The sequence below is a fragment of the Ascidia mentula genome, chromosome 6, assembly GCF_947561715.1.
Source record: "Ascidia mentula chromosome 6, kaAscMent1.1, whole genome shotgun sequence".
Lineage (NCBI taxonomy): Eukaryota > Metazoa > Chordata > Ascidiacea > Phlebobranchia > Ascidiidae > Ascidia > Ascidia mentula.
This window is the reverse complement of record NC_138571.1, coordinates 6,210,526-6,233,269: the sequence shown is the minus strand read 5'-3', so window position 1 is coordinate 6,233,269 and position 22,744 is coordinate 6,210,526. Positions and strand designations below refer to the sequence as shown.

Here is a 22,744-nt window from a genome sequence, read left to right as displayed (position 1 = left end):
GCTTTTTTGTGGTGGTGGCATTTAACGAACTGCACTTTCCATTCTGACGGGAGGACAAATAACGGGAGGATTTTTGCTTAGTCACTGCGTGGAATTGGAGTGGCTTCTGCGGTGAAATCACTATTGGAAGCTAAGTTAATAAAGCGGTTAACAGTTGGAATTTTGTGATTTTTAATTCATGTACTGGGAGTTTTTCATATTGCACGCAAACCTTTAACTGAAATAAGTTCATACAAGAGGTGTTATCCATTTCATCGCGTGACCAACATATATTTTTGTTAGGTGGATGATTAAAAACCATTGTTAGATAAAACAACATACAACTCAGGACAACGCACTGCTGCCAAAATCACTACGCGTGCCATTTTTAAACCCGTGGCATGGTAAGTTTAGCTGACAATGCTGCTAAACGTTACCGGGAGGGAGCCTGTCGCGGAATATAAAATACTGCTTTCTTGCCTTACCGCACTATATCTCACTTATTCGATTACTTATATTCATTCAAGATAGAGGTTTTAAATTTTGCGGATACTGTTAACGCAGTTAATGACAAATAAAACAACGAAATTAATAGGAAACAAGCACGCGTCACCTGCAGGTAACAAACAAAAAACTTTTTAAATATTTATGCAGTCCATGACCTTTGTTGAGCGATTCTCAAAATGAAAGAAATTAATAGTAAAGTGGCGTCTGAATGCTAATTTTCTTCTTGAAAGTTCAATTCCATAGAAATAATCTCTCCTTCTCCGAAGGGAAACAAAGCAGTAGTAATAAGTTATGATGAACGGTGAAACAATACGTATTTAAATAAAACATGGTAAGCAACCTGACTGACATTCTATGGCTGCGGTTCCGAAAGTGGGTTCCACAGAAACCTAGGGTTCCATAAAAGGTTTAAAGCTTTCGTGAGCTTTAGTTTTGGGTTAATAAAATGCTGACGATGTTTGATAAAACAGACATAAAAGAACATTAACGACGTTTTAAGGAAAAAGTCATTTATGTTTACAAGACGAAAGTTTAGGAAACAGTGCTACGCAGCCATCCGTAACATACCATATTGCCAGATCATTCACAAACTATTCTGAATCGTCACATTTTGTACATATTGATGGTGGCATTATGGGTTTGCGACCCGACATGAAGACTAAAAGTCTTGTCCTAATTTCCAACTAAGACATTTCTGTAAAGCTGATCTAAAATGTTAGAACACTTCAAAATTCCGAATCATGCAGTTTCTCAATTGCTAACATTTATTGCGTACGAAGCCACCGCTGTCCACAGCAAGTGAAATCAAAATTGCGACCATTATTGCTTGTGGGAGAACAAATCAATATTGTAGAAGCCAACGCGGAAATACTTTTCAGTGATGTCCAGACCAGTCATACCATGAACTCGGGTCCCTTTTTAGCGAATTGCTAATTTTTTTGATCGATCATTTGCAATGTGAAGTTACAATTTAATTTTTTTCTCGAAAAATGATCCATAATGTTAGAATGCAATGCGGTATAGATTTCACAACCAGGGTTATCATTGTCTACCAGTAGAGGCCATTTTTTTTTTATCATTGCAAAACACATAACTATTTGTTTACCCACGAACAAAACCAAGCCGAAAATATGTGATAAGTCATCATATTTACTAATTCGCATGCTATCAATAGTTCTATTTCACTGATTATGCTACGTAGATATGCAGATATACAGGTTAATGTTTATTCTTGTCTGAGCATTGTTGGAAATTCAGTGATTATACTACGTAAATATAAAGGTAATAGGTTTTATTAAAATGCATTGCACATTATTTACAAGCAGTTTTTTAAATATACATATTTCACCATCATTCCAACTTTCCTAGTGTATGCCATCCACTTTCATTTGAGCCGTCAGTGTCGCCAAAACGCATTTCTGTCACAGGGAGATCATCTTTAATAGTCAGATAACCTTCATCTGATGTTATCACGCTGTTTGAATTATGGCCACAGTTGCATTTGTGAGTGTTGTCAATACAAGATGCTGGAAACAAGCATTGTTGTAAATTGTGTAAGCTGCATACAGATGACCATTGTTTCAACCAAAAAGGTCTCATCACTGCAGCTGGTGTGACTTTCAGGCGACTTTGCTGACCAAACGGCCCGTTTTTCTTTGACGTAAACATTTTACTGAAATAAGTTCATACAAGCGGTGTTTTGTATTTCATCGCGTGACCAGCTTATATTTTTATCAGGTGGATGTTCATTAAAAAACATTGTTAAAACAACATACAACTCGTACTGCAGCCAAATTCACCCTGCGTGCCAATTTTAAACCCGTGGCGTGGCAAGTTTAGCTGACTTACACGCTATGCTGCGAAACGTTACCGGAAGGGGGCCTGCGGCAGAAGATAAAATGCTGCTTTCTTGCTATATTATTAAAAATCGAAATTTAAGAAGTTCTGACTGCAGCAATATTATTCAGTTGCCCTGCAGTTACACGCTTCGTTAAAATGTCTTCTCCGAAGAGAACTCACGCAGTAGTGATCAGTGATGATACGTCATCACCTAAAACATGCTGGTTAATGACAATGAAAGCTTCCGTGAGCTATTTAGTTTTAGAATAAAAATGCGGAGTATTAAAACAGGCGCATTATCACAAAGCTGCATGAAAAGAGAAAAAAACGATATTTTAGGAAAATTCGTTTATGGTATATTTTCGTTGCGTTTTTGAGATTTTTTTTATTCCCAGGCAAACTAAAATAAATTTTAGGAAGCACTGCTACATGCCAGCCACCTTTTCCCTAAAATGCCACATTGCCAGATCATTCATAATTCATTCAAGCTCATCGTGCGACATGGGTTTCCTTGCTATTACATTAAAGGTGCGGATGGATTTATTTTTCTGATAACCACAAATGTACAGAAACCGGTATAAAAGTAAAAAAAAAATAACAGTATTCTGGAATCTTGCCAACAGGGAAAATTTAACTGAAAACAGATATTTCCTGCCTTTTGGTCTAAAAAAACAATTTTTGCTGATGTGTTTGTTTTTACAATGTATGTATGTTTGCAATAGGAATACTTCTTTTGTAAATAGAGATAATTTTAATTCCTAAAATTGTAACGCAAACTTAAAGTGTTTTTTCTTTCCTTCAACCAAGAATTTTCGACATCTTTTCTGCTCGGTAGACAACTGGGTAAGTATTCTTGTCATTATTTTCGTCTTTTCACTGATAAATTGCACAAAACATTTCTTGGTGTATTTTGTAGTGAATTTGAAGCAAACAATAAAAAGCATTATTTGCTCTATTTCTTATACATTGGTGTATGCGGAGTGTAGTTATACACGAAAATGTACAGCGTGTGGTTCGTAAATGAGTGGTAGTTGGGTGAAACTCATTAGTTTGTAACAAAATGTTTTGTTTGTAATGCAGGAATCAGACTCTTCCCCAACACTCAAGCTTTCCAAGTGTGTGCCAACCAAATTCTCCACGTCCCCCATTATCTCCAAATTGCATTGAGGTAACAGGAAGATCAGCTTTGTTTGTCAAAAAACCTTTATCTGACGTCATTATATGAGCATTTGTGTCGCAGTTGCACTTGTACTTGTTATTAATACAAGATGCTGTAAACATTGATTGTGAGCCATTTGTTTAAAAACCAAACCTCACGTATATCACATCACCTGTTTCTCCACACGCACAGTATTTATCTCTCTCACTTCCGCCCCAGTTACGTTTCAAAGTTCCATCCCTTGAAATCCATGCACCGATCACTTCACCAGTTTTAGCGTGCAACATACTTCCACGGCACCGATACTAAACAATTCTTATGAGATGTTTTCGAATGTAAACAACACAAGTTCAGCATCTTATTCGATACGTTATCTGCGTATTTGTGATAATGTTTTGCTAATCCATGTGCTAGTGTTAGGGTGCCTTAGCAAACGTCCTGTCGATACTAAACAAAATTAAGACATGTGGTATTACCCTAATCGACTCGAGTACATCAAAAAAAGAAGAGAATAAATACTTACTTTAATGTATTGTCTGCATTCTTGAGAGGCATTTATTAATGCAATTATCTGTTGCATGGGAACATTGTAAGTTACATTTCTCTTGGAACATAGGTTTCCTTCACATGATTCTGCTGCAATCTCGTTTTCGCTGTCGTGGCCAATCAAGGTTTTCACGACCATTCTACCGTTTACATTTGCACCTGGAATAGAAGTTACTTTTATTTTTAGTTAAGACGCCTTCTAGTAGCGAAATATATTTGTCTCAGAAACAGAGCCGACTAATATTAACCTTAAAAATTCACGTTTTCATAGATTTGGTACTTTGTTTGGCCCTTCTTTTTATTGACCAAAGAATAAATTTCTAGTTTGGAAAGAGTTTCCTAAAAAGTGTAGAAAACGCTTGTCTACTTTGACATTGAACTTGTACAGACTCCTCTTGCCCTTCATGTGGCCAGATAAAAAAACCTGCAGCTTCTTCACAATTCCGAGGCTGTTTGTTTACTGAAACAAATTTAGGAATAAATTGCTTTGATTTTAAATTTTGTCACAGATCAAACCTATGTTGGATAATTCGTCAACTCTTGCTTGCAACTGGTTTATTGCAGATATGGAAGAATCTCCCTTTTGTCCTTTCATTCCAATCTCACCCTAAAATTTAAAGTTAAATATTAAGTTTTCAGCAGTGTTTGTTAAACCATGGGTCGTTTTGAGTTGTCCACGTAATTATTTGTGATTGGGATATCTCTCACTTTAGAGACATCTTGTCAATAAAAACCATTATTTTACGTTTGATTGCAAAAAAATTTTTTTTTCAAAGTCTCCGCAATAAACTTGAAGCGTCTCAATTGGAAATCAATTTTTTCACATACAGTGCATGCTGAACAATTTGGAAATCACTTAAAGATTGAAGAAACGAATTAACATTACCTTCAGACCTTTGGGGCCCATGGGGCCAACAGAACCAACGGGACCAACGGGACCAGCGAGACCAGCGGGACCAGCGGGACCAGCGGGACCAGCGGGACCAGCGGGACCAGCGGGACCAGCGGGACCAGCGGGACCAGCGGGACCAGCGGGACCAGCGGGACCAGCGGGACCAGCGGGACCAGCGGGACCAGCGGGACCAACGGGTCCAATGGGACCAACGGGACCACCTTTTCCAGGTGCTCCTGGCGGTCCACGAGGGTAGGATGCAACTTGTTGAACGAGAGGTTGAGTTGGAAGTTGATCGCTCCCAAAACATTGAACAATTGTTGTCCCCTTGAAATATTCCTCGGAAGCCACAATTTGTGATATTCCCACAAGTAGCAACACAGCGAACATGTTGAATTGTCGGTCTTTGCAACCCTTTCAGAACAAACAGAATCGGCCGAACGTTTCGTGAAGTTTAAATACCCGCTCAATCCTCCCTTTTTCCCCGTATTTCTCCAAGTTTTAGCTGCAAGAAAGAAGACCCTGACGTGGAATTAAAAAAGTGGCAGCAACGTTGGCAATTTTATAACATTACTACTTAATATTTAAAACATTTAATGATTTAGTTGCAACCACTTCTCGGTTGTGCTGGTTCGTTCGTGTTTTTGCATGCAGTCAAACTATATTTCTAGTACAGAACTATAAATTGTTTATTGGTGATTTATGTTGCTGAAGGTATTTTCGTGGTGTATAAAATTGCAGCACAAATATTTGGGTAGAAATAAGCCCCAGACTTCGTTAAAACGTTTTTCTAGTGTTGCCAATCATTTTTTATCTTGTCACTGATCAACGGAAAAAAAGTTGTTTTGGACTTCAGGTTCTACACAGCAACGAATAATGATAACAATTGCTTTCGGAAATTATCCGCTGAATGAATTTGTTTGTGCATTTTCCTGCAGCGCTCTGGCTGCATACGCAGTACACATAAAAATAAAATCAACATTACGTCCAAAAGGAAGTTTGTGGTAAATTCTCTACGTCAAGATGTTTACTAAACAATTTCACTCTTCATATTTCCACTTTAATTAAGCGACGCGGGCAAAATGAAAGTAACGCGCCTGCATAATAGAATTGCACAACTTCAGCAATGCTTTGCATGAACTTAACACAATTACAGCAATTACAACTGCAATCTTACATATTTCAACAAATTAAGACGGTGTTGGAACGACCTTGCATTCGCTTTCTCCAATATCCGATGCACTGAAAGAATAAACGAGAAGAGAAAGCATTGGTAATTAGACAGTGTCCACATACAGGCAATAACTTTATGACATGTGAGTGCTGAAGACAAATAAACACGTTTTAGAACCACACACGAATTACAGGCAAGCGCATTGCTGTCTTCAACATAAGTACCGTTCATACCGAAATAAAAAGAAGTTGTACTACATAGGAATCAATATTTCGAAACACACGTCCGCACTTGAAAGTAAAAACATACTGATGGTGTTAAAAAGTAAAACAATTTTTAAAAGCGTATTGCATTTGACTTCAGTGCATAGTATTTGCAACGTTCGGTCAAATGGTATTTCCAATAAAAAGGATAAAAACAATTAACTATACTCTCGTAGGAAAATAAGAAAACAGTGAAACGATTATAAAGGAACAGAAACATCTGTAAGTCGGAAACTATTATATTCACACCATGTAGCAAAACAATGCTGTGAAGAAAATATCAACATGGTAAAAATATTTGCGTCGTTAACGAAAAGAAACGTTTAGTTTAACTGTCTTGCATGTGTTTCAGATGGTGTTCCAAAACGATTATTGTCATAATATTTTTCATCATCTGCTGTGATGACATGTAATGGTAGTAACTGCTGTTTTAAGCGCTTTTTATCAAGGTAGTATTCTGTTTTAACAATTTAAACCCTTACAACGATAGTCAGTCTTAGATGCGACAAGAATCGCATCGATACTATTTCGACATCATCTCTTTAACAGTTACAAAAACGGCGTTTCACTTTGAAAACACGTACTATTGACAAATGTTGATAAAAGATTAGCGGGGATGAAAATGATTGCGAGCAGCGTTGAAAATCTATTTTACTCCAATTTCTGTTTCAAGTACTTGAACGACACATAGCCCGCACCGCACAACGCTGCAACCAAGCACATACCCTTGACCACACGAACGGTACCAGACGGACGATGACACGTTGCAGTGTTGAGTTCGAATACTGGGGAAACTGTAGCTCGAATCTGGGTTGCAAAATCATCCACCTCGCCACTTTTGCTGTTGTATTTTAGAGCCACTTCGCCAGCTGCTCGTTGTCCTGCTTCCACGCCACCGTCGATATATCCAGTCCACTTACGAGCCGTTTCAGTGCCAGCCCAATGTACTCTGCAGGGACATGATACATAGTTTACATATACAGGCGGTAATTTATTCGGTCGAAGCCTCAACCCATATTTCAAAAATTGGCGGTGCTTCATTACTGGGGGTTGAAAGTCCGGCAAATTAAATTGACTACAAAGGTCACATGTGTGGATTTCTGAAGTAATTTATTGGATTAATTACAACTCACATGATAGCATGACAGGAAACTTTGATGCACAATTATTTTGTAGGGTTCGGCAACCTTATGAAAGCAGTGTGCAAGTTAACAAATGATGTCCAAACGTTAATGACGTCTAGGTCTAAATTCTGTGCGTCAAAAATGTAGCATGTTTTACTACATTAAGTAATATTGGAGGATAAACTTGGTAATCAAATAAATGGCACAAAAATCTTGGCCCACCAGTTTAATATACGATTTAACTTACTGAATATAAAAGAAAAGCATACATTAATGCAAACGTGCTCATATTGAAAAACTTTGCGTTTCCAACTAAACTCTGTGGACATATGGAGCATGATAGTGATCCCCATAAAGTCAAATCAGGAATCATTGTGTCGTTATGTTGACGTAAGTGCGTGCTGTACAACACGTATACACAGCCCACAGTCACAGGGTTGCAGGAAAGTGCACCCAAGCAGCGCAAAGCGAAATGAGCAAAACAAATTTATTCAACTCTACAACTTCCGCAAACACACGTCAACCTAGCATTCATCAAGCTCTCCACAGAACCGATGCCAGCACAAACACGTGACTCAGGGGAAAACATATTTTGTATTTAGGCGTCCATCGGCTGCATGACTATCTGCCAGATACAGGCAAACTCCAGCCAAATCTGGCATGCCTTCAAGATGGCCAACCAGGTGTTGGTATCAATTAATGGTGTTATCGCTATAAGCACGGTCCATATTGCAGTTTAATCTAAGTTTAGTCAAACCGCAGTGTTAAAACTGATTGTCCACTGCATATATTGCCCTTTTTCTCACATCGGCCACACAAAGTGTATAAATTAGGTACAAAGCGTGGTTTACCTTTTGAAGGGTTCTCTAAGTGCGTGATGATAATAGATCAGACAGCCCGGCTGCATGACGCTCACGGGGCATCCCCCGTTGTAAGACTCCTTTGCCCAGTCCTTATCTTCGTAGTGAATTAACTCGTCGGCAGCATCTGAACCGAAAAATTCCACCAACTTATCGACAACAGCCATTTTTCTTTCATCCATCTGCGCAACAAAATATTTGCAAGTTATTAAATTCGTTTAGGAATTTTTACGCCTGTGATTGACGGATTCTGTGCTTTGTTTACTGGAAACTCTCCATGTTACGGACAATACGCTCCCAAAGTTCTTCAATTCTTCAGTCTCTATTTGTTTAAAACAATTCCTGCGATAATCGTGAAGACCTATTTTAAATATGCCTATATACTAACTGTGAAACCAGGCCAGAAAGAAAAATTTAAAATTTCCAAGACTACAGCAATTGCTAAAAAGATATAACCTGTACTTTTAAATATTGATTCGGTTATTGGTGTTGATGGTCGATTTGTTACCTTTGACTACAAATTTTTTGCAATACCAGTATTTTAACATCCTGCAAAAAAGTCTGATAAGGCTGCTTAGATTTGGAATGTCTTGGATTATATTCACATTGCCAATATATGGGGCACTTGGAACTTCGAGGTAAACCAAATTTTTGAGGCAGTTCAAGTTTTATATGAAACTACATATGGAAACAAAAGCAGTCAATTAACGTGAAGCATGGGTCTGGTTTAGGTGAACAATAATATAGTTTGGTTTCGTGTCCAACAAGCACATCCACAGTTCCTCATTCAAATCTGTGGATTGCGAATGTATTTTTTTAATTATTGCTGTAGCGGAAAAAGTTGATACAGAAGTAGAGTTCACAAGCGCTTGCAATTTATGTTCTCAACTCTGGTGTTACACAATTCAAGCAACGCATGCCGAAACTTCTTATTAATTATTGTTAATTTGGAGGATCCCGGTTCTAACTAGCTCGTTAAACAAAAAGTTAAAACCCTTCGTTGAATGTAATACAGGTTTTCTTAAACTATGTGCTGCACTGGTATTGTCACGGGCGATAGTGCAATACCATCGGGCGTGCGTCACTTTTTTCGATCGTGGCGTGGAAGTGCCTCATCGCCACAGGATGTCAATGTTCCGAAACAGCAAACGGTTTTGATTTTTTGTTTAAACCAGATTGTTAGAACCGGAATATCGACTCTGTTCTCGCGAGAACACAGTTCAATGCAAGTTAGTTAACATTTTTTGCTTTTCAATTGCATCATTTAAAGGTTAAGTAATGTAGAGGTGACATCATTACAACTGCAGTGTGAACGCAAACACTGGTTCTTTGCTTTTACGCATGACCAATTGGTCAGCTTGGGAAATTTGTGATAATTTTTGGCAAGTCAGTAGAATTGTTTGCTCACCCCAGCTACAACCGAAATATGATTTAATTTGGCCTAACCGGTACAGAAAAAACCTAATGGCTATGGTTCAACAATAAAGGTGTCGTGGCATTGGAATTTGTGAGAAAACGAATACTCACAGATTTGTGCGTCCAGTAGGTGGCGTGCTCGGCTCCAATAAAACCCACAAGTGCAGGATTACCTTTGAAACTTGTTGCATCCATAAAGTAACACACAGGACCGATTGTACACGGGTGAGTCAGTGCCATACATTCACCAGATTCGCCGCGTTTCTTCGTAAGTATATGAAATTGTTAAGTATAATTTTACATTTTTACACTTCTTTGAGCTATTAAGTCTATGCACAAAGTTGTATTCTATGCATAAAATATACTGAATATGTATTTACTATACAGGAACTCACAATGCCACAGGTCGAAATATACATAATTATTTTGAACAAATTAAGCCGATCCTGTTTTCAAAGTAAGTGCTTTTTTGTATGAATCTATACATCAAATGTTTGCTAAATAACTATTATAAGCCAAACAATCCTAATTACTTCGCTACAGGTAAATAAGGAAGCATCACATAATTGGCGACTCACACGTAATTAATACAACATACCTTCCAGAAAGCTGTCCTATACGTTACAATAAACTTGATGAGGTGGCCCACTGGCATACGATCGCCCAGACGGCGTCGGTCGACTGGCAAATCAGGCGTGAAGTTTATCTGGTTTACCAAATGTGGCGGAATTGCCATAATCACGAAGCGGGCTTGGTAGGTTGTACCATCTTTCGCTGTAACTTTACATACAGAAGGGTTGCTCTGCAACAAAGGTAAACATGTTTTGAAAATGATTATGAAAAAGAAAATTCAAAAAAATATCCACTAGTTGATCCACTATGTACGATTTTAATTATGTTTTGGTTTCTTAAATATTGTTTGCCAGTCAAAAATCTACAGCTGCTCAGACACAAGAATGATTAATTATGCCATGTGGCAAACCCGCAACATTGCCAGTATGTTGATGGCAAATATGGGCATAATTACAAATAGTAACTCACTGGCAGAACCCAAATATATCACACAGTAAACCCCCTATGACTGGACAAATAATGAAAAACGTTTTTCTTCAGTTTACTGTACTGATTTTTCATATTAGATGTTTCCAAATTACAATACTCTGGACCAACTACAGAGCCCTAAAAATGGGTATAATTATGATGTGATTAGTGGATCAATCATAACATAGAAGAATAAAGCCTACCTGGTCAATGTTTACAACTGGTTGTCCACATTTCACTCTCTCTGTTCCAATTTCTTCACTAAGCTTGTCAATAAGTTTTGCTGCGGTTTTCTGAAAAAACATTGATATTTACAGTGAACTGAAAAGACATTGAACAAAGATATAACAATTTTTTTTTATTCTGTTACATATATTTTTATTATAAAGCTTGTTCCATTGTAAAAAATAGGAGTAAAGGCACAAGTTATTTTTTATGTGGGAGAAAGTGCATCATTTTGTTAGAAAGTTACAAACATATCAAAAGCTGTGAGTCTCAAACAGATAAACAATTTGCGTTTTTGACAGTTGTTGGCAACAACGAGATGACTATCAAACTAATGCTTAGTGGATCTAAACCTTTTTTCATCATTCCACCCTCGCCTATTGGTCTATACATACAGGCCCAAATGCTAAAACAATTAGTTTAGTTTGCTAACACTAGCTGAATAATGGCACCAATACTGCATTTAATGGCAGCGTAGGCGTCCATTTACAAAAAAAATCGATGTATGACAACACAACCATTCATGGAAGATATTCAGTTGAAACATAATGTCACAATTTGATTTTTTGGTGTGCAATTTGTCATATATTACTCATATCTTTGGCATTTTCTTCTTGCGTCAATGCAGGGCAGCAGATATAATGGCCATCAAGGATAAAAATGCTCGTTTAGAGCAGCCTCATAGGTTAAGACCCACTGGTTTAAGTCAATTGGTTGAATTTAAAGGTATTTGCCACATTAATAAATGATTGGTTTTGTTCTAAAGTGCATGAAGTCTCAAAGTATTTGATGCATATCAGGTTGCTTTTGTAATGAAAAACAATAATTAAAGTTTTGGTACAATGTGAAACAAACAATATACCTGAACCCGCATTTCCTGTGCATCTCCAACAGAGTGGTCGACCAGACGGTTGATTCCGCCAGACAGAGCACAGTAATAAAGGAAATAGAGAAGTGAAATTTGAGACAACTCTGCTCCAAACACAGTGCGCATGCCACATGCTATGGTGTCAAACGTGGCTGCAAAGTATTATGTCATTAGTTTCCAGGAGTACCATCTCCTATTTATCATTAGTCCTCCAATTTGGCAAATTCCCATATGGATTAAACAACATCTGGACTACAATTCATATGTACCCTTGCAAACAGTAGCATCATACAAGCAAAGATTATTGTATATATATACCATTCAAAGGTAACGGTATTTGGTCAGTTGATTGGTTTTAAAAAAATACCACAAACTCACAAAATTTTGTAGATAAATATCTCATGGACAACCCACATGGGAAAATACCTCAAATGGAAAATGGGTCACAACAAAAAAAAACATTTACCTTTGCATCTTGATGATTGTTTTAAAAATGTTTCCATTGTCATTCCATCCCACTGACATGCATGTTTTGCAGATGCTGGACTGCCTATGGGTATTTCAGCTGTCATTTTATCAATCTTAAAAATACAATATTTGTTTCAGACAAAAAGTTCCCAATGGAAAAAAAGTATTCAATATACAGAATACTAATATTAAGTGAAATCTAATAAATGTGGATCAAGTATTCCTATGTTTGAGAATTTAGTGACATACAAGGCAGCATGTTACCTTTTTTACAAGTTGATCCAAATCCAAAAGTTCAAACACACTCAGAGAAGGATAAAGTCCCTTGTATTCCCTCAAATCAGATTTGTCGTACATCATCAACTTCTTTTTGCCATCAGAAAATTGAGGAAATGTACCCAATCCAAATTCCTCGAGTAGTTGCATAACATAGATCTGTGAACTGCCGACATCTTTTTTCAAAAAATGCATTTCACTAACCACAGTTACTGAAATATACCTTGATACCCATTGTCCTCCTAAATCCCAGTCATCCATTCCATTTGCAGCGGGAAGCGTTTTTCCACAAAGTCTTCCCCCAGGCCTATCTAATCATACATGTAATGACTGTAGTAGCATTTATAACTTTTTAGGAATTTGCAACATCATTTTTTAACAATAACTTAGGATTCCACATTACAAAGCACTTGTATCATGAATAAATTGCAAGATACTCTAATTGTATAGACATGTGTATCAATGAATACATTTGGCCTTCGTATCGAAACAACCATGATTTAGTTAGTAATTTGTACCTTTAGCTTCTAAAATCACAATTTCGGCTTTTCCATTTGTAATATGTTGCAATTCATGGGCAGCAGCCAGTCCAGATATACCAGCACCAATAATGACGACATCAATACAAACAGGTTCAGACATTTTTACTGCCAACTTTTTAACAAAGAAAGTAGCAGCGCCACAATTACCACCCAATTGCACAAAAGAAGGAAACTTCAGACCAACGTAGCACAGTTACTGTAACAGAAACAGAGCCAGTTACGAAATTAAAGTTGCATGAAACGAAAGCTAATAGAAGGTTTTCTGCACTGCGACGCAATCCAGGAACAAGGGGACAAATTATAAATTGTATATTAAGGGCGTGCACAAACTAACAGCTTTATAGGTCTTTCATAGTACAAAGCCTAATGTCACGTCCGCTTTGCTGCATAAACCTCAATTTTTACGCATTGTTTACTTTTATATGTCAGCTGATAAAACGGTTGGACGCATAATGGGCAGTCAACCGTTAGAAAAAATTTCCAACCAGGGTCCGTGAATTTATAGAATGGCAAAATTGTTAAAATGGTTTCAGGGTTCCGTGTATGGACAAGAACAGACTTCAAGAACGATGAAATCAATACAATCATCAAAGAAAGTAGTCACGTCAAAATTGCCACTTCCTGCAGTTACGACACTTCACGGGCATCCGCTCTTGTGGAAGCTCATGCAATGCTGAAGTTTAAATGCGCAATTTTCAGTTGTTTGTTGTTATTGCACTGCTAGCATCAACTAGAAAAGGAGGACCGATAGAAGGCAGTTCACAACACCAAAATTCTATCATTTGTGTCTGATTATACTCACTTGCATGCTAGAAAATTAGGACATCGCGGATTTATCAATAAACCTTTTTACAGTGAGGTAGAAGGCTACAACGAAGGGCGTTGAAAGAGTGAGAATGTCCTGTTATATCTTATGGCTTTTATTTTCTGGTGTCGCTCTCGGACAAGAAATGCGAATGGCTCAACTTTATTGTTTAATCCCTTCTGAAAGAGCGTCTGAAAGTACTTCTGTTGGTCGACCTGGAAAAAGAGGTCCTGTTGGACCACTAGGACAAAAAGGTCCAGCAGGCCCGGTTGGCCCGGCAGGCCCGACATGCCCGGTTGGTCCGGTTGGCCAAGAAGGCCCGATTGGCCCAGAAGGCCCGGTTGGCCCAGCAGGCCACAAAGGCGAACCTGCTGATGACGGGGAAATTCAAACACAAAAATATATGCTCACCTATATTATACTTATAACATACACAGAGGAGGAACGTAAAAGTGTTGTTATAGACATACAGTCAATAATTTCAGGATGCACCAATGGCGCAAATGGCCTTCATAATTTAGCATTTATTACTCATATCATGATATGAATCTTAATTGAACTGTTATTAATCTCTAAACAAATAAAATCCCGTAGGTCCACTATACCATGTTGGTCGTTCTGTAGATATGATACTTCAAACTTAAACGCAGTCGCTTGCAAACAAAACAAACATGTTTGTTTCCGCTGCATTCGCCTCGATTTATTGCGTTTACAGTATCGTGCAATGTTGCATCCAGTATACAGGCCGCATTGCAAAGCGACGTAAGTCGCCGCAAAATGAGGACACATGTGCAATCTCAAGCGGAAACTCATTCAGTTTACGGCCACCATTAACCCTTTAGAGCCCAAGGGTATACTGAGCAACGGAAAAAATTAATGCATGGCGTTTTGTTGCGTTGATGGGTCCAATAACACATTTCAAAAAAACAATTTGAGATGTTTGACCGCTAACCCCCATGTTTTGGTTTGGTCACTTGTTATGTGACCCATTAGGCTCTTGAGGATACACAATGAAAAAAATTACCTTTCTAATTTTTTTGAAACTAGTGAAGCGATACATTTGTTTAGTAGTACAAGTAACAACTTGAATGAGATCGAGGTAATATTTTACATTGAATTTACCCATACGTGTGATTTTCGTGTTTCGCAGGTTCTTATGGGCAGAAAACTTTGTTTTTCAGTATTTGAAGCTAAACAACGCCTTATTTAAGTCCGTGCTGATGCTACACAAGTTGTAATAGCGATATTTGAGAACTTTTGCTGCTCAATGATTATTTATACCAATTATATTTGAAATAACCTACACATATTAATAATCCATATTAAACCATGCATAAAATAAAAACCTGACCCGAAATTGACACAGTAGATGATACACGTATTATTTTTGGTATCATGTGATGTTGTTATGTAATAATATTCATTGAAAAGCTTAAAAACATGATTCATAAAATTTCATCGTACTTGTCACCAATGCCCTATGTCCCATACACGACCCCATGGAATTATAAGGTGTGCCGTATCTTAAAAATACGTGCTATGAATACCTAACTTATTATAGATACTATACAAGGCCTTAGCTCAAGGATTACCAACTTTATTTGCAAATTGTTTACCAGTTGAATTGTATTTTGACATATTTAGATGTAGCTTACAAAGCATTTCCTTTCGGTGTGCTTCATGTGTAAATCAAAAAGCACATTTACCGGCTTTAAATTTTTTGCTATAGCACATTTACCGGCTTTAAATTTTATGTAGATCAGGGCAAAGGGGGACTCTGGGCTTTAAAGGTAAAAAAATGAAAAAGCAGAAACCTTTCTGGTATGAATCTTTAAAGTCATGGGGTCACTGGTTACCCCTGGGGCTCTAAAGGGTCTAGGTGCAATTTGTAGAAAACCATGGGTGTTGACTACAAAAATACTCTACTCAGAAAATTTGTGTGCAAGTGCAGAAAATTTAAGTTAAGGAATGCAATGAACCTAACTATATCAAACTTGTTTCGAGTTGTATGGGCTGCGGGAAATTAGGGAATAATAGCTACCTGAAAAATTAGATTGTACGTTAGTTTTTTTTATGATTTCCCTTTCAGTCATTCTTTATCTGCAGCATTGAGACGTCAGATCTGCTGATGAAGAAAAGTCGGAATCATAAATATAAATTTTATGTCACAAATCACTTTATGTAGCTTTGTCAGAATATTGAAGTAATTTATACGTATAGAGCTACTTAAACCAATATAACAGCTTTCCCTTTTGTAATCTGCAAACCATGGGCAGCAGTCAGTCAGTCAGACATACCAGCACCACGAACGATGACATCAATACAATTGTTCCAGACTTGTTTTACTGCCAACTGTTCATCAAAGAAAGTAGTTACGTTAAAATTGCCAATTCCTGCAGTCACGACACTTCACGAGCATCCGCTCTTTTGGAAGTTCATGCAATGCTGAAGTTTAAATGCGCAACTGTTCAGTTGTGTGTTGTTATTGCACTGCTAGCATCAACTAGAAAAGGTTAAAATCGGTTTCTGCACTAAAGTCAGAAATAAGATTAGAATTTGCACGACAAAATCATAAAACTAAGACTTCCATCATGGGAAACTTGAAATTACGTTCGTTTTTCTGCACAAACCTAAATCTATACGCAATTTCATGTTTTAAACCGAAACAAGGCAGTTCACAACACCAAAATTCTATCATTTGTGTCTGATTATACTCACTTGCGTGCTAGAAAACTAGAACATCGCGCATTTATCAATATTACTTTTTTACAGTGAGGTAGAAGGCTACAACGAAGAGCCTTGAAAGAGTAAGAATGTCCTGTTATATATTATGGCTTTTCTTTACTGGTGTCGCTCTCGGACAAGAAATGCGAATGGCTCAACTTTCTTGTTTAATTCCTTCTGAAAGAGCGTCTGAAAGTACTTCTGTTGGTCGACCTGGAAAAAGAGGTCCTATTGGACCACTAGGACAAAAAGGTCCAGCAGGCCCGGTTGGTCCAGAAGGCCCGGTTGGTCCAGCAGGCCCGATTGGCCCAGCAGGCCCGATTGGCCCAGCAGGCCCGGTTGGCCCAGCAGGACCGCTTGGCCCAGCAGGACCGATTGGCCCGGTTGGCCAAGCAGGCTCGGTTGGTCCAGCAGGCCCCGTTGGGCCAGCAGGCCCGATTGGTCCAGCAGGACCGATTGGCCCAACAGGCCCGGTTGGCCCAGCAGGCAAAAAAGGCGAACCTGCTGATGACGTGGAAGTTCAAGCACAGTTTCGGACAATGTCTCTTCGCTTGGCTAAAATAGAATCAGAACTGGAAAGTACGTTTCTCTTTTTGTTTCCACCGCGTCCAGAACGTTAGTCTATAACTCGGGAATTAAACCTCATGCAAGTTTAGTAATAGTAAATAATGCTTAGGAATAGGGTGGACACATTTTTCTTTATATTTAGACTCTGTCAACAAACACAGTTGCTCTCAACTGATCTCTGGTGGAAGTGGAGTTTATGTAATTTATCCATTCCAAAATTGTGGAACAGGCAAACCTCTTCAAGTGTTTTGCGACCAGACAACTGACGGTGGTGGATGGATTGTAGGCTATGTTGATTTGATTTTTGACTCGTACTTTCTTTAATCTATAATGAAGTTTTATTGTCATGCACTATTTTCGCATAATTAAATCTAATGAAATATACCAGAAGACATGTGGTATAGGCCTATATTGTTGCAAACAAGGTTTAAATATGCGAAAATAGTGTGATTTAGTGTTAGTTTGTTTTGTGCGTTTGGCAACTATGACCAAGCTTTTTTATCACAAATATTTATTGCCGGTTTTTCAAATCTATTCATGAGTGTTTTGCTCCATTACAGGTAATTCAACGACGTGTGAACGATTCCGTAAGTTTTGAGAAGAATTGGACTTCGTACAAACATGGCTTTGGGTCATTGGGCGGCAACTACTGGATTGGTAATTACAGACATTTTCGAAGAAGTAATTTTTGCAAAATGATCAACCTATAACTAAACCGTATCCAGTTTTACTGCCAAATGTTTATCAAAGAAAGTAGTCACGTCAAAATTTCCACTTCCTGCAGTTACGACACTTCACGGGCATCCGCTCTTTTGGAAACTCATGCAAATGCGCAATTGTTCAGTTGTATGTTGTTATTGCACTGCATCAACTAGAAAAGGTTAAAACTGGTTTCTGCACTAAAGTCAGAAATTAGATTAGAATTTGCGTCAAAAGCATAAAACTAGGACTCATATAGAACTTCCATCATAGAAAACTTGAAATTGCGTTTGTTTTGCCGCACAAAACTAAATCTATACGCAGTGTTTTCTTAGTCGTTTGAATAACTGGTTAAACGGACAAAAGTTAGTTTACAACACCAAAATTCTATCGTTTGTGTCGGAAGTTTTGAAAAGTGTTCAACCTACCGAACTGTATCAAATAAATATCTATGTTTAGTGCCCGTTGAAACATTATGTTCAATTGCATACACACTTTACCATTAATCCATGAATAGTAAAATGCTTGGTTGTTTAAAATAAATCTAATCTGATTCAGGTCTTGAAAATCTGCACAAATTGACGCAGGCGACGAACTATGAACTTCGAATTGATATGGAAAGTTTTGATAATTCGTCAGTGTACGCAACTTACAGGTAAGCTATGCCTTTTATCCAAAGCGATGGAGTTGGATGGTGCGTTTAAACATGTCACAAGTTGATGTGTGGAAATTACCCCAGTGAGATCATTTGGCACCAAACGTGGGTGGCGAATGGAATCCGTGCTGACGATTAGGCATTTTGTTCCAAGTAAATTCTGATGTCTATTTCCTGCAGAACTTTTCGTATTGGAAGCGAACAAACAAACTACACTCTCTTGGTCGAATCGTTCAACGGCACCGGAGGTACTAAGTTTGTGTTTGTCGATACTTTGAGATTGCGTGGAAAAGTTTTGGTGTATAACATGTAAGCACAAAAACTTGTACAATAATCATTTAAATCATTCCAAGGCTTTTTCTAAAGTTTTTGGGTGAGGTAAAAAGTGTCTGAAGTCGTAATGTTTCATTAAGTCATATTATCCCTGAGCATGGGCCTGAAGCCCTAGTACATATTTGCGCTTTTTCGTTAAATTTATCTGGCAACATATATGCTGCAAAAAATCTGATTATTATGAAAAAATGTCAAGCCTGTTTGTTTGCTTGGTAGAAACCAAGGCAACCAGTATAGATGCAGGCAAAATTGCCTTCAAAAGTCTAATACACTTGTCATCAGTCATGCCGTAGTTTTACCAATAACTATATTAACACTAGGATAGTCACTGTTAAACGAATTAATAGATGACAGAATTTATGTTTTCCAGGAGATAGCCTAAGTTACCACAACAGAAAACCTTTCACAACCTTAGATCGGGACAACACCAACATGCCAGGTTACACCTGTTCGAATTCACACGGTGGTGGATGGTGGTTTGGAAACGGCCAAATATGTTACAACACCAACTTAAATGGTTTTTACGAAAATGTCCAACTCCGAGAATGGAAAGGTGTCGTGTGGAATATGTTCCGAATAAATTACTCCCTGAAAAAAGTAGAAATGAAAATACGAAAAATCCCTTTTTCGTCATAACATATCTGAGCTGACGCATCACAAAATGTTTTCCATCATCACCGATATATCTTAGGTTACCTCCAACAACATCCATACGAAATTATGAATGTGTATAAAGTGTTTCAAATGTTCCTTATTTATTAATGGCATATGTTTGCCTATGCCTCGAATATATTCCTTCAATCTTGTTGTAATATTCGACTGTTCGTATGTGAATTGCGTTCGAACTTTAATGCAGTAAATAATAACAATTGTCGAATCATCATCAATTGCCTAAAACCATGAAAATCGTGCTGTGATGCCTGAAGCCATAGCAAGTAAGCAGTGGAACCTGTACGCGATAAACGTTTGCAAGGTGAATCATTTGAGGTTACTGTACGTGGAATAACAACCTGTCAATGTACTTACTTTAGACATGAAAAGTAATTCTGCACAGGATAAATGTAAGGAAGTTATTTCAAAATTAGATAATTTCGTTTCCCTGACATAAAATGCAATAAAAGATCAGCATGAAATGTATCTCCTCGTAATTACTGTTTTTTAAAAAAAAGTCGAATTAACAAACAATTGCAACGAAGTAGAAAATTGCAAGTGTGCATATTTCACTAGCAAAGAAATTTCATTGAGTGGTAAATACAGGTTTAGCCCTCATGTGATAAGTGTAGTTATTTACTGTATTAACAATATCCGACAATGCATTGCTTTCTGTTTCTACTGTTCTGTTGCGGTCTGGTGTCAGCACTTAAAACTGCCAAACTTACCTGTTCTCTTCCTACTGAATTCATTGGACCACCAACAAAAGGTGAAAAGGGATCTTCCGGACTCAAGGGATCTAAAGGTTGCAAGGGAGATACAGGAGAATCACAGGACGTCACTCCCGCTCTGACTGACGTCACTTCACAACTCGCTGAACTACAACTGAAAGTTTCAAACCTCCAAGGCAGGATATCTCTCTCTACAGTTATATGCCAGAATGTCTAAATACCCTGTGGTATAATTATGTTCCCTGGCATCGCAGCCAAGGCATGCCATCGAACATGATCTCGATACGATGGACGTGATCGCCCATTAATAACCTACGACGTGGGAACCTGCCTTGTCATGCGTTATCATGTGCTACTTAAAACAAGAGTGTTTTGTTAAGGTTATTGAATTATTTGTGAATTTAAAGGCGACGTCGAAGGAAACAAATTGCCAAGGAGTTGTCGAGATGTTCAGAAACATAGAAACATCAGTGACATCTACACTGTATTTCCATTTCCCAACGACCTTGGCGGATCCTTGAAAGTGTTTTGTGACCAAACAAGAGACGGTGGTTGTTGGATGGTATGGATGTGCAAGAATTTTATGATTACATGAATTAGTGCCAAAAGTCATCGTTTGCCCGAGGATTAAGACAATTGTTGCAGTTGTATCGTTGTCACAGCGCCCTTATATGAGAAAATGGCGGTTTGAATTTGTTGACATAACGATATTCCTCATTTTGGGGCCCTGTTTACTAATGTTATTTTGTTACAAGTCCTGATTGAATTAAATATAAAATGTCAAAACAGGGCATTGCTGTCCTATTGCGTTCAGCACAGTTATGTATTACACGTAAATTTATTTCTTCTAAGCTTTGAACAGTTTTTTTGTATCAAATTTGCAATCAGATCGTTTTGTCTCAGAGTGATGTTTTCTACTTTTAGGTCATTCAAAGACGAATCAGCGGTTCTGTAAGTTTCGCAAAAAGCTGGTCCGAATACAAGAGTGGGTTTGGGAGTTCGACTGGCAACAATTGATTTGGTATGATTTCTATGCCAGTATAGTACAGTACAGTAGGTTTCAAATAAGAACATCACAATTTACGTATTTTTGTGCTGTCGGTGTACATTTTCGTTGCGGTCGGTGTACAATGGTGGCACCAGCTATGTTTTTTACACCATTTTAACAGTAACTAGTGGATACTTATATCACCAACCAATCTAGTGGCTGACTGTACTTTCATTAAATTGAAAGTGCCAAAGGAACGAAGTTCATTTGATAATAAAAAATCAAAACAAGTGGGAAAGAAAAAAGCTGCATGCTATTATTTTTTAAATTCCTATATTGCACTGTCACCTCGATTGATTTCTTTTGTCTTGGTAACACAGGTTTGGAAAATCTACACAAAATAACTGGTACCGGCACCAGCTACCAACTTCGCATTGAACTTACTGACTTTGCAAACAGAGAAGTTTATGCTAAATACAAGTAATAACCATGTGAATGTGGTATATGCCGAGTGTCACTAAGATTAACCATCTCATTTTTTTGCAGTAACTTCAGTATTGGAAGTGAATCAACGAAGTATATTCTAACGATCTCAACGTACTCCGGAAATGCTGGTATTCTGTTGCTTTTAACATCACTTTTAGTAAAGTATTAAGAACATGCTACCAATCCTATTTATTCCGCCTGTAATAACGGTTTTTGTGTAATGATCCTGAACATAGATATTTTCCGAATTTGTGCAAAACAAATTATTATCATGTGATGCATTAATCTTTTCAGGTGACAGTCTTGGGTATCATAATGGAAAACCATTCTCGACACAAGACCGAGATAATGATAACCGTGAACAAGACTGTGGGGCTTACGGGGCGTGGTGACATGGACATGGTCTATGGTGCTACCAAAGTAATCTGAATGGTATCTACTATACTGATCAACGCAGAAACTGGAGAGGGATTGTATGGAATGCGTTCCACGAAAATTATTCACTGAAGAAAGTGGAAATGAAAATTCGGAAGCTCATGTAAACATGTTAACTGGTTACAACCGGGTGTAGAAATCAGTTGTAAATATTCATTTTAAACTGCTATACAGCATCGCGTGGTTTGCATTGAAGTGCAAGTTACAAATGCGTCGAACTTTTTCCGCTTTGATTCACAAATTCTATGTAGCATCGATCAGTATAAATTTGATTGATAAATAATCTCACATAACCTACAGTCACTAAAATATTACGTTAACAATCATTTTTTTAACAGAAACTGTATTAGTGACACATTCTGTGCATTTTATAAGTCGTATTCAATAAACCATTCGCATGATGCTGTTTTTGCTAATCAGCCTTTTTTTCATATCAGAGTACTGCAACTATTTAAACTTCTACCGCTGCTTTGTGTATTTGCTTAGCGATC

At 37.8% G+C, this 22,744-nt stretch overlaps 4 protein-coding genes across 6 annotated transcripts; 2 read left to right on the top strand and 2 right to left on the bottom strand.

Moving 5' to 3' along the window:
* Positions 1 to 3,209: 3,209 nt before the first annotated feature.
* LOC145906171 (contactin-associated protein like 5-3-like) lies at positions 3,210 to 5,335 on the bottom strand. The gene is made up of 6 exons (XM_082993587.1): positions 4,917 to 5,335; positions 4,547 to 4,637; positions 4,398 to 4,490; positions 4,008 to 4,189; positions 3,657 to 3,789; positions 3,210 to 3,596 (listed from the first exon to the last, which is right to left on the bottom strand). The coding sequence occupies exons 1-6, from the start codon at positions 5,310 to 5,312 to the stop codon at positions 3,409 to 3,411; spliced, it is 1,083 nt and encodes a 360-aa protein (XP_082849713.1). The 5' UTR covers positions 5,313 to 5,335; the 3' UTR covers positions 3,210 to 3,408.
* Positions 5,336 to 5,971: 636 nt separating this feature from the next.
* Positions 5,972 to 13,371, bottom strand: LOC145906155 (putative flavin-containing monoamine oxidase A). 2 transcript variants are annotated; one of them, XM_082993564.1, is made up of 10 exons: positions 13,156 to 13,371; positions 12,861 to 12,948; positions 12,626 to 12,803; positions 12,360 to 12,474; positions 11,888 to 12,045; positions 11,004 to 11,093; positions 10,358 to 10,561; positions 9,871 to 10,023; positions 8,335 to 8,525; positions 5,972 to 7,308 (listed from the first exon to the last, which is right to left on the bottom strand). In XM_082993564.1, the coding sequence occupies exons 1-10, from the start codon at positions 13,277 to 13,279 to the stop codon at positions 7,011 to 7,013; spliced, it is 1,599 nt and encodes a 532-aa protein (XP_082849690.1). In that variant the 5' UTR covers positions 13,280 to 13,371; the 3' UTR covers positions 5,972 to 7,010. The 2 variants fall into 2 exon arrangements, with proteins under 2 accessions (XP_082849690.1, XP_082849691.1); XM_082993565.1 differs by lacking the exon at positions 13,156 to 13,371 and having other exon boundaries at positions 12,626 to 12,813; positions 12,861 to 12,933.
* A 3,390-nt stretch (positions 13,372 to 16,761) lies between these two features.
* Positions 16,762 to 19,739, top strand: LOC145906166 (microfibril-associated glycoprotein 4-like). Of its 2 annotated transcripts, none has more exons than XM_082993581.1 (6): positions 16,762 to 17,287; positions 17,418 to 17,557; positions 17,836 to 17,932; positions 18,533 to 18,629; positions 18,810 to 18,877; positions 19,333 to 19,739. In XM_082993581.1, exons 1-6 carry the CDS (start codon positions 16,798 to 16,800, stop codon positions 19,596 to 19,598), a joined length of 1,158 nt encoding a protein of 385 aa, XP_082849707.1. In that variant the 5' UTR covers positions 16,762 to 16,797; the 3' UTR covers positions 19,599 to 19,739. The 2 variants fall into 2 exon arrangements, with proteins under 2 accessions (XP_082849707.1, XP_082849708.1); XM_082993582.1 differs by having other exon boundaries at positions 19,317 to 19,452.
* A 534-nt stretch (positions 19,740 to 20,273) lies between these two features.
* Positions 20,274 to 22,648, top strand: LOC145907033 (fibrinogen-like protein A). Its single transcript, XM_082994473.1, has 4 exons — positions 20,274 to 20,520; positions 21,713 to 21,812; positions 21,879 to 21,946; positions 22,113 to 22,648. The coding sequence occupies exons 1-4, from the start codon at positions 20,274 to 20,276 to the stop codon at positions 22,208 to 22,210; spliced, it is 513 nt and encodes a 170-aa protein (XP_082850599.1). The 3' UTR covers positions 22,211 to 22,648.
* The last annotated feature ends 96 nt before the right edge of the window (positions 22,649 to 22,744 follow it).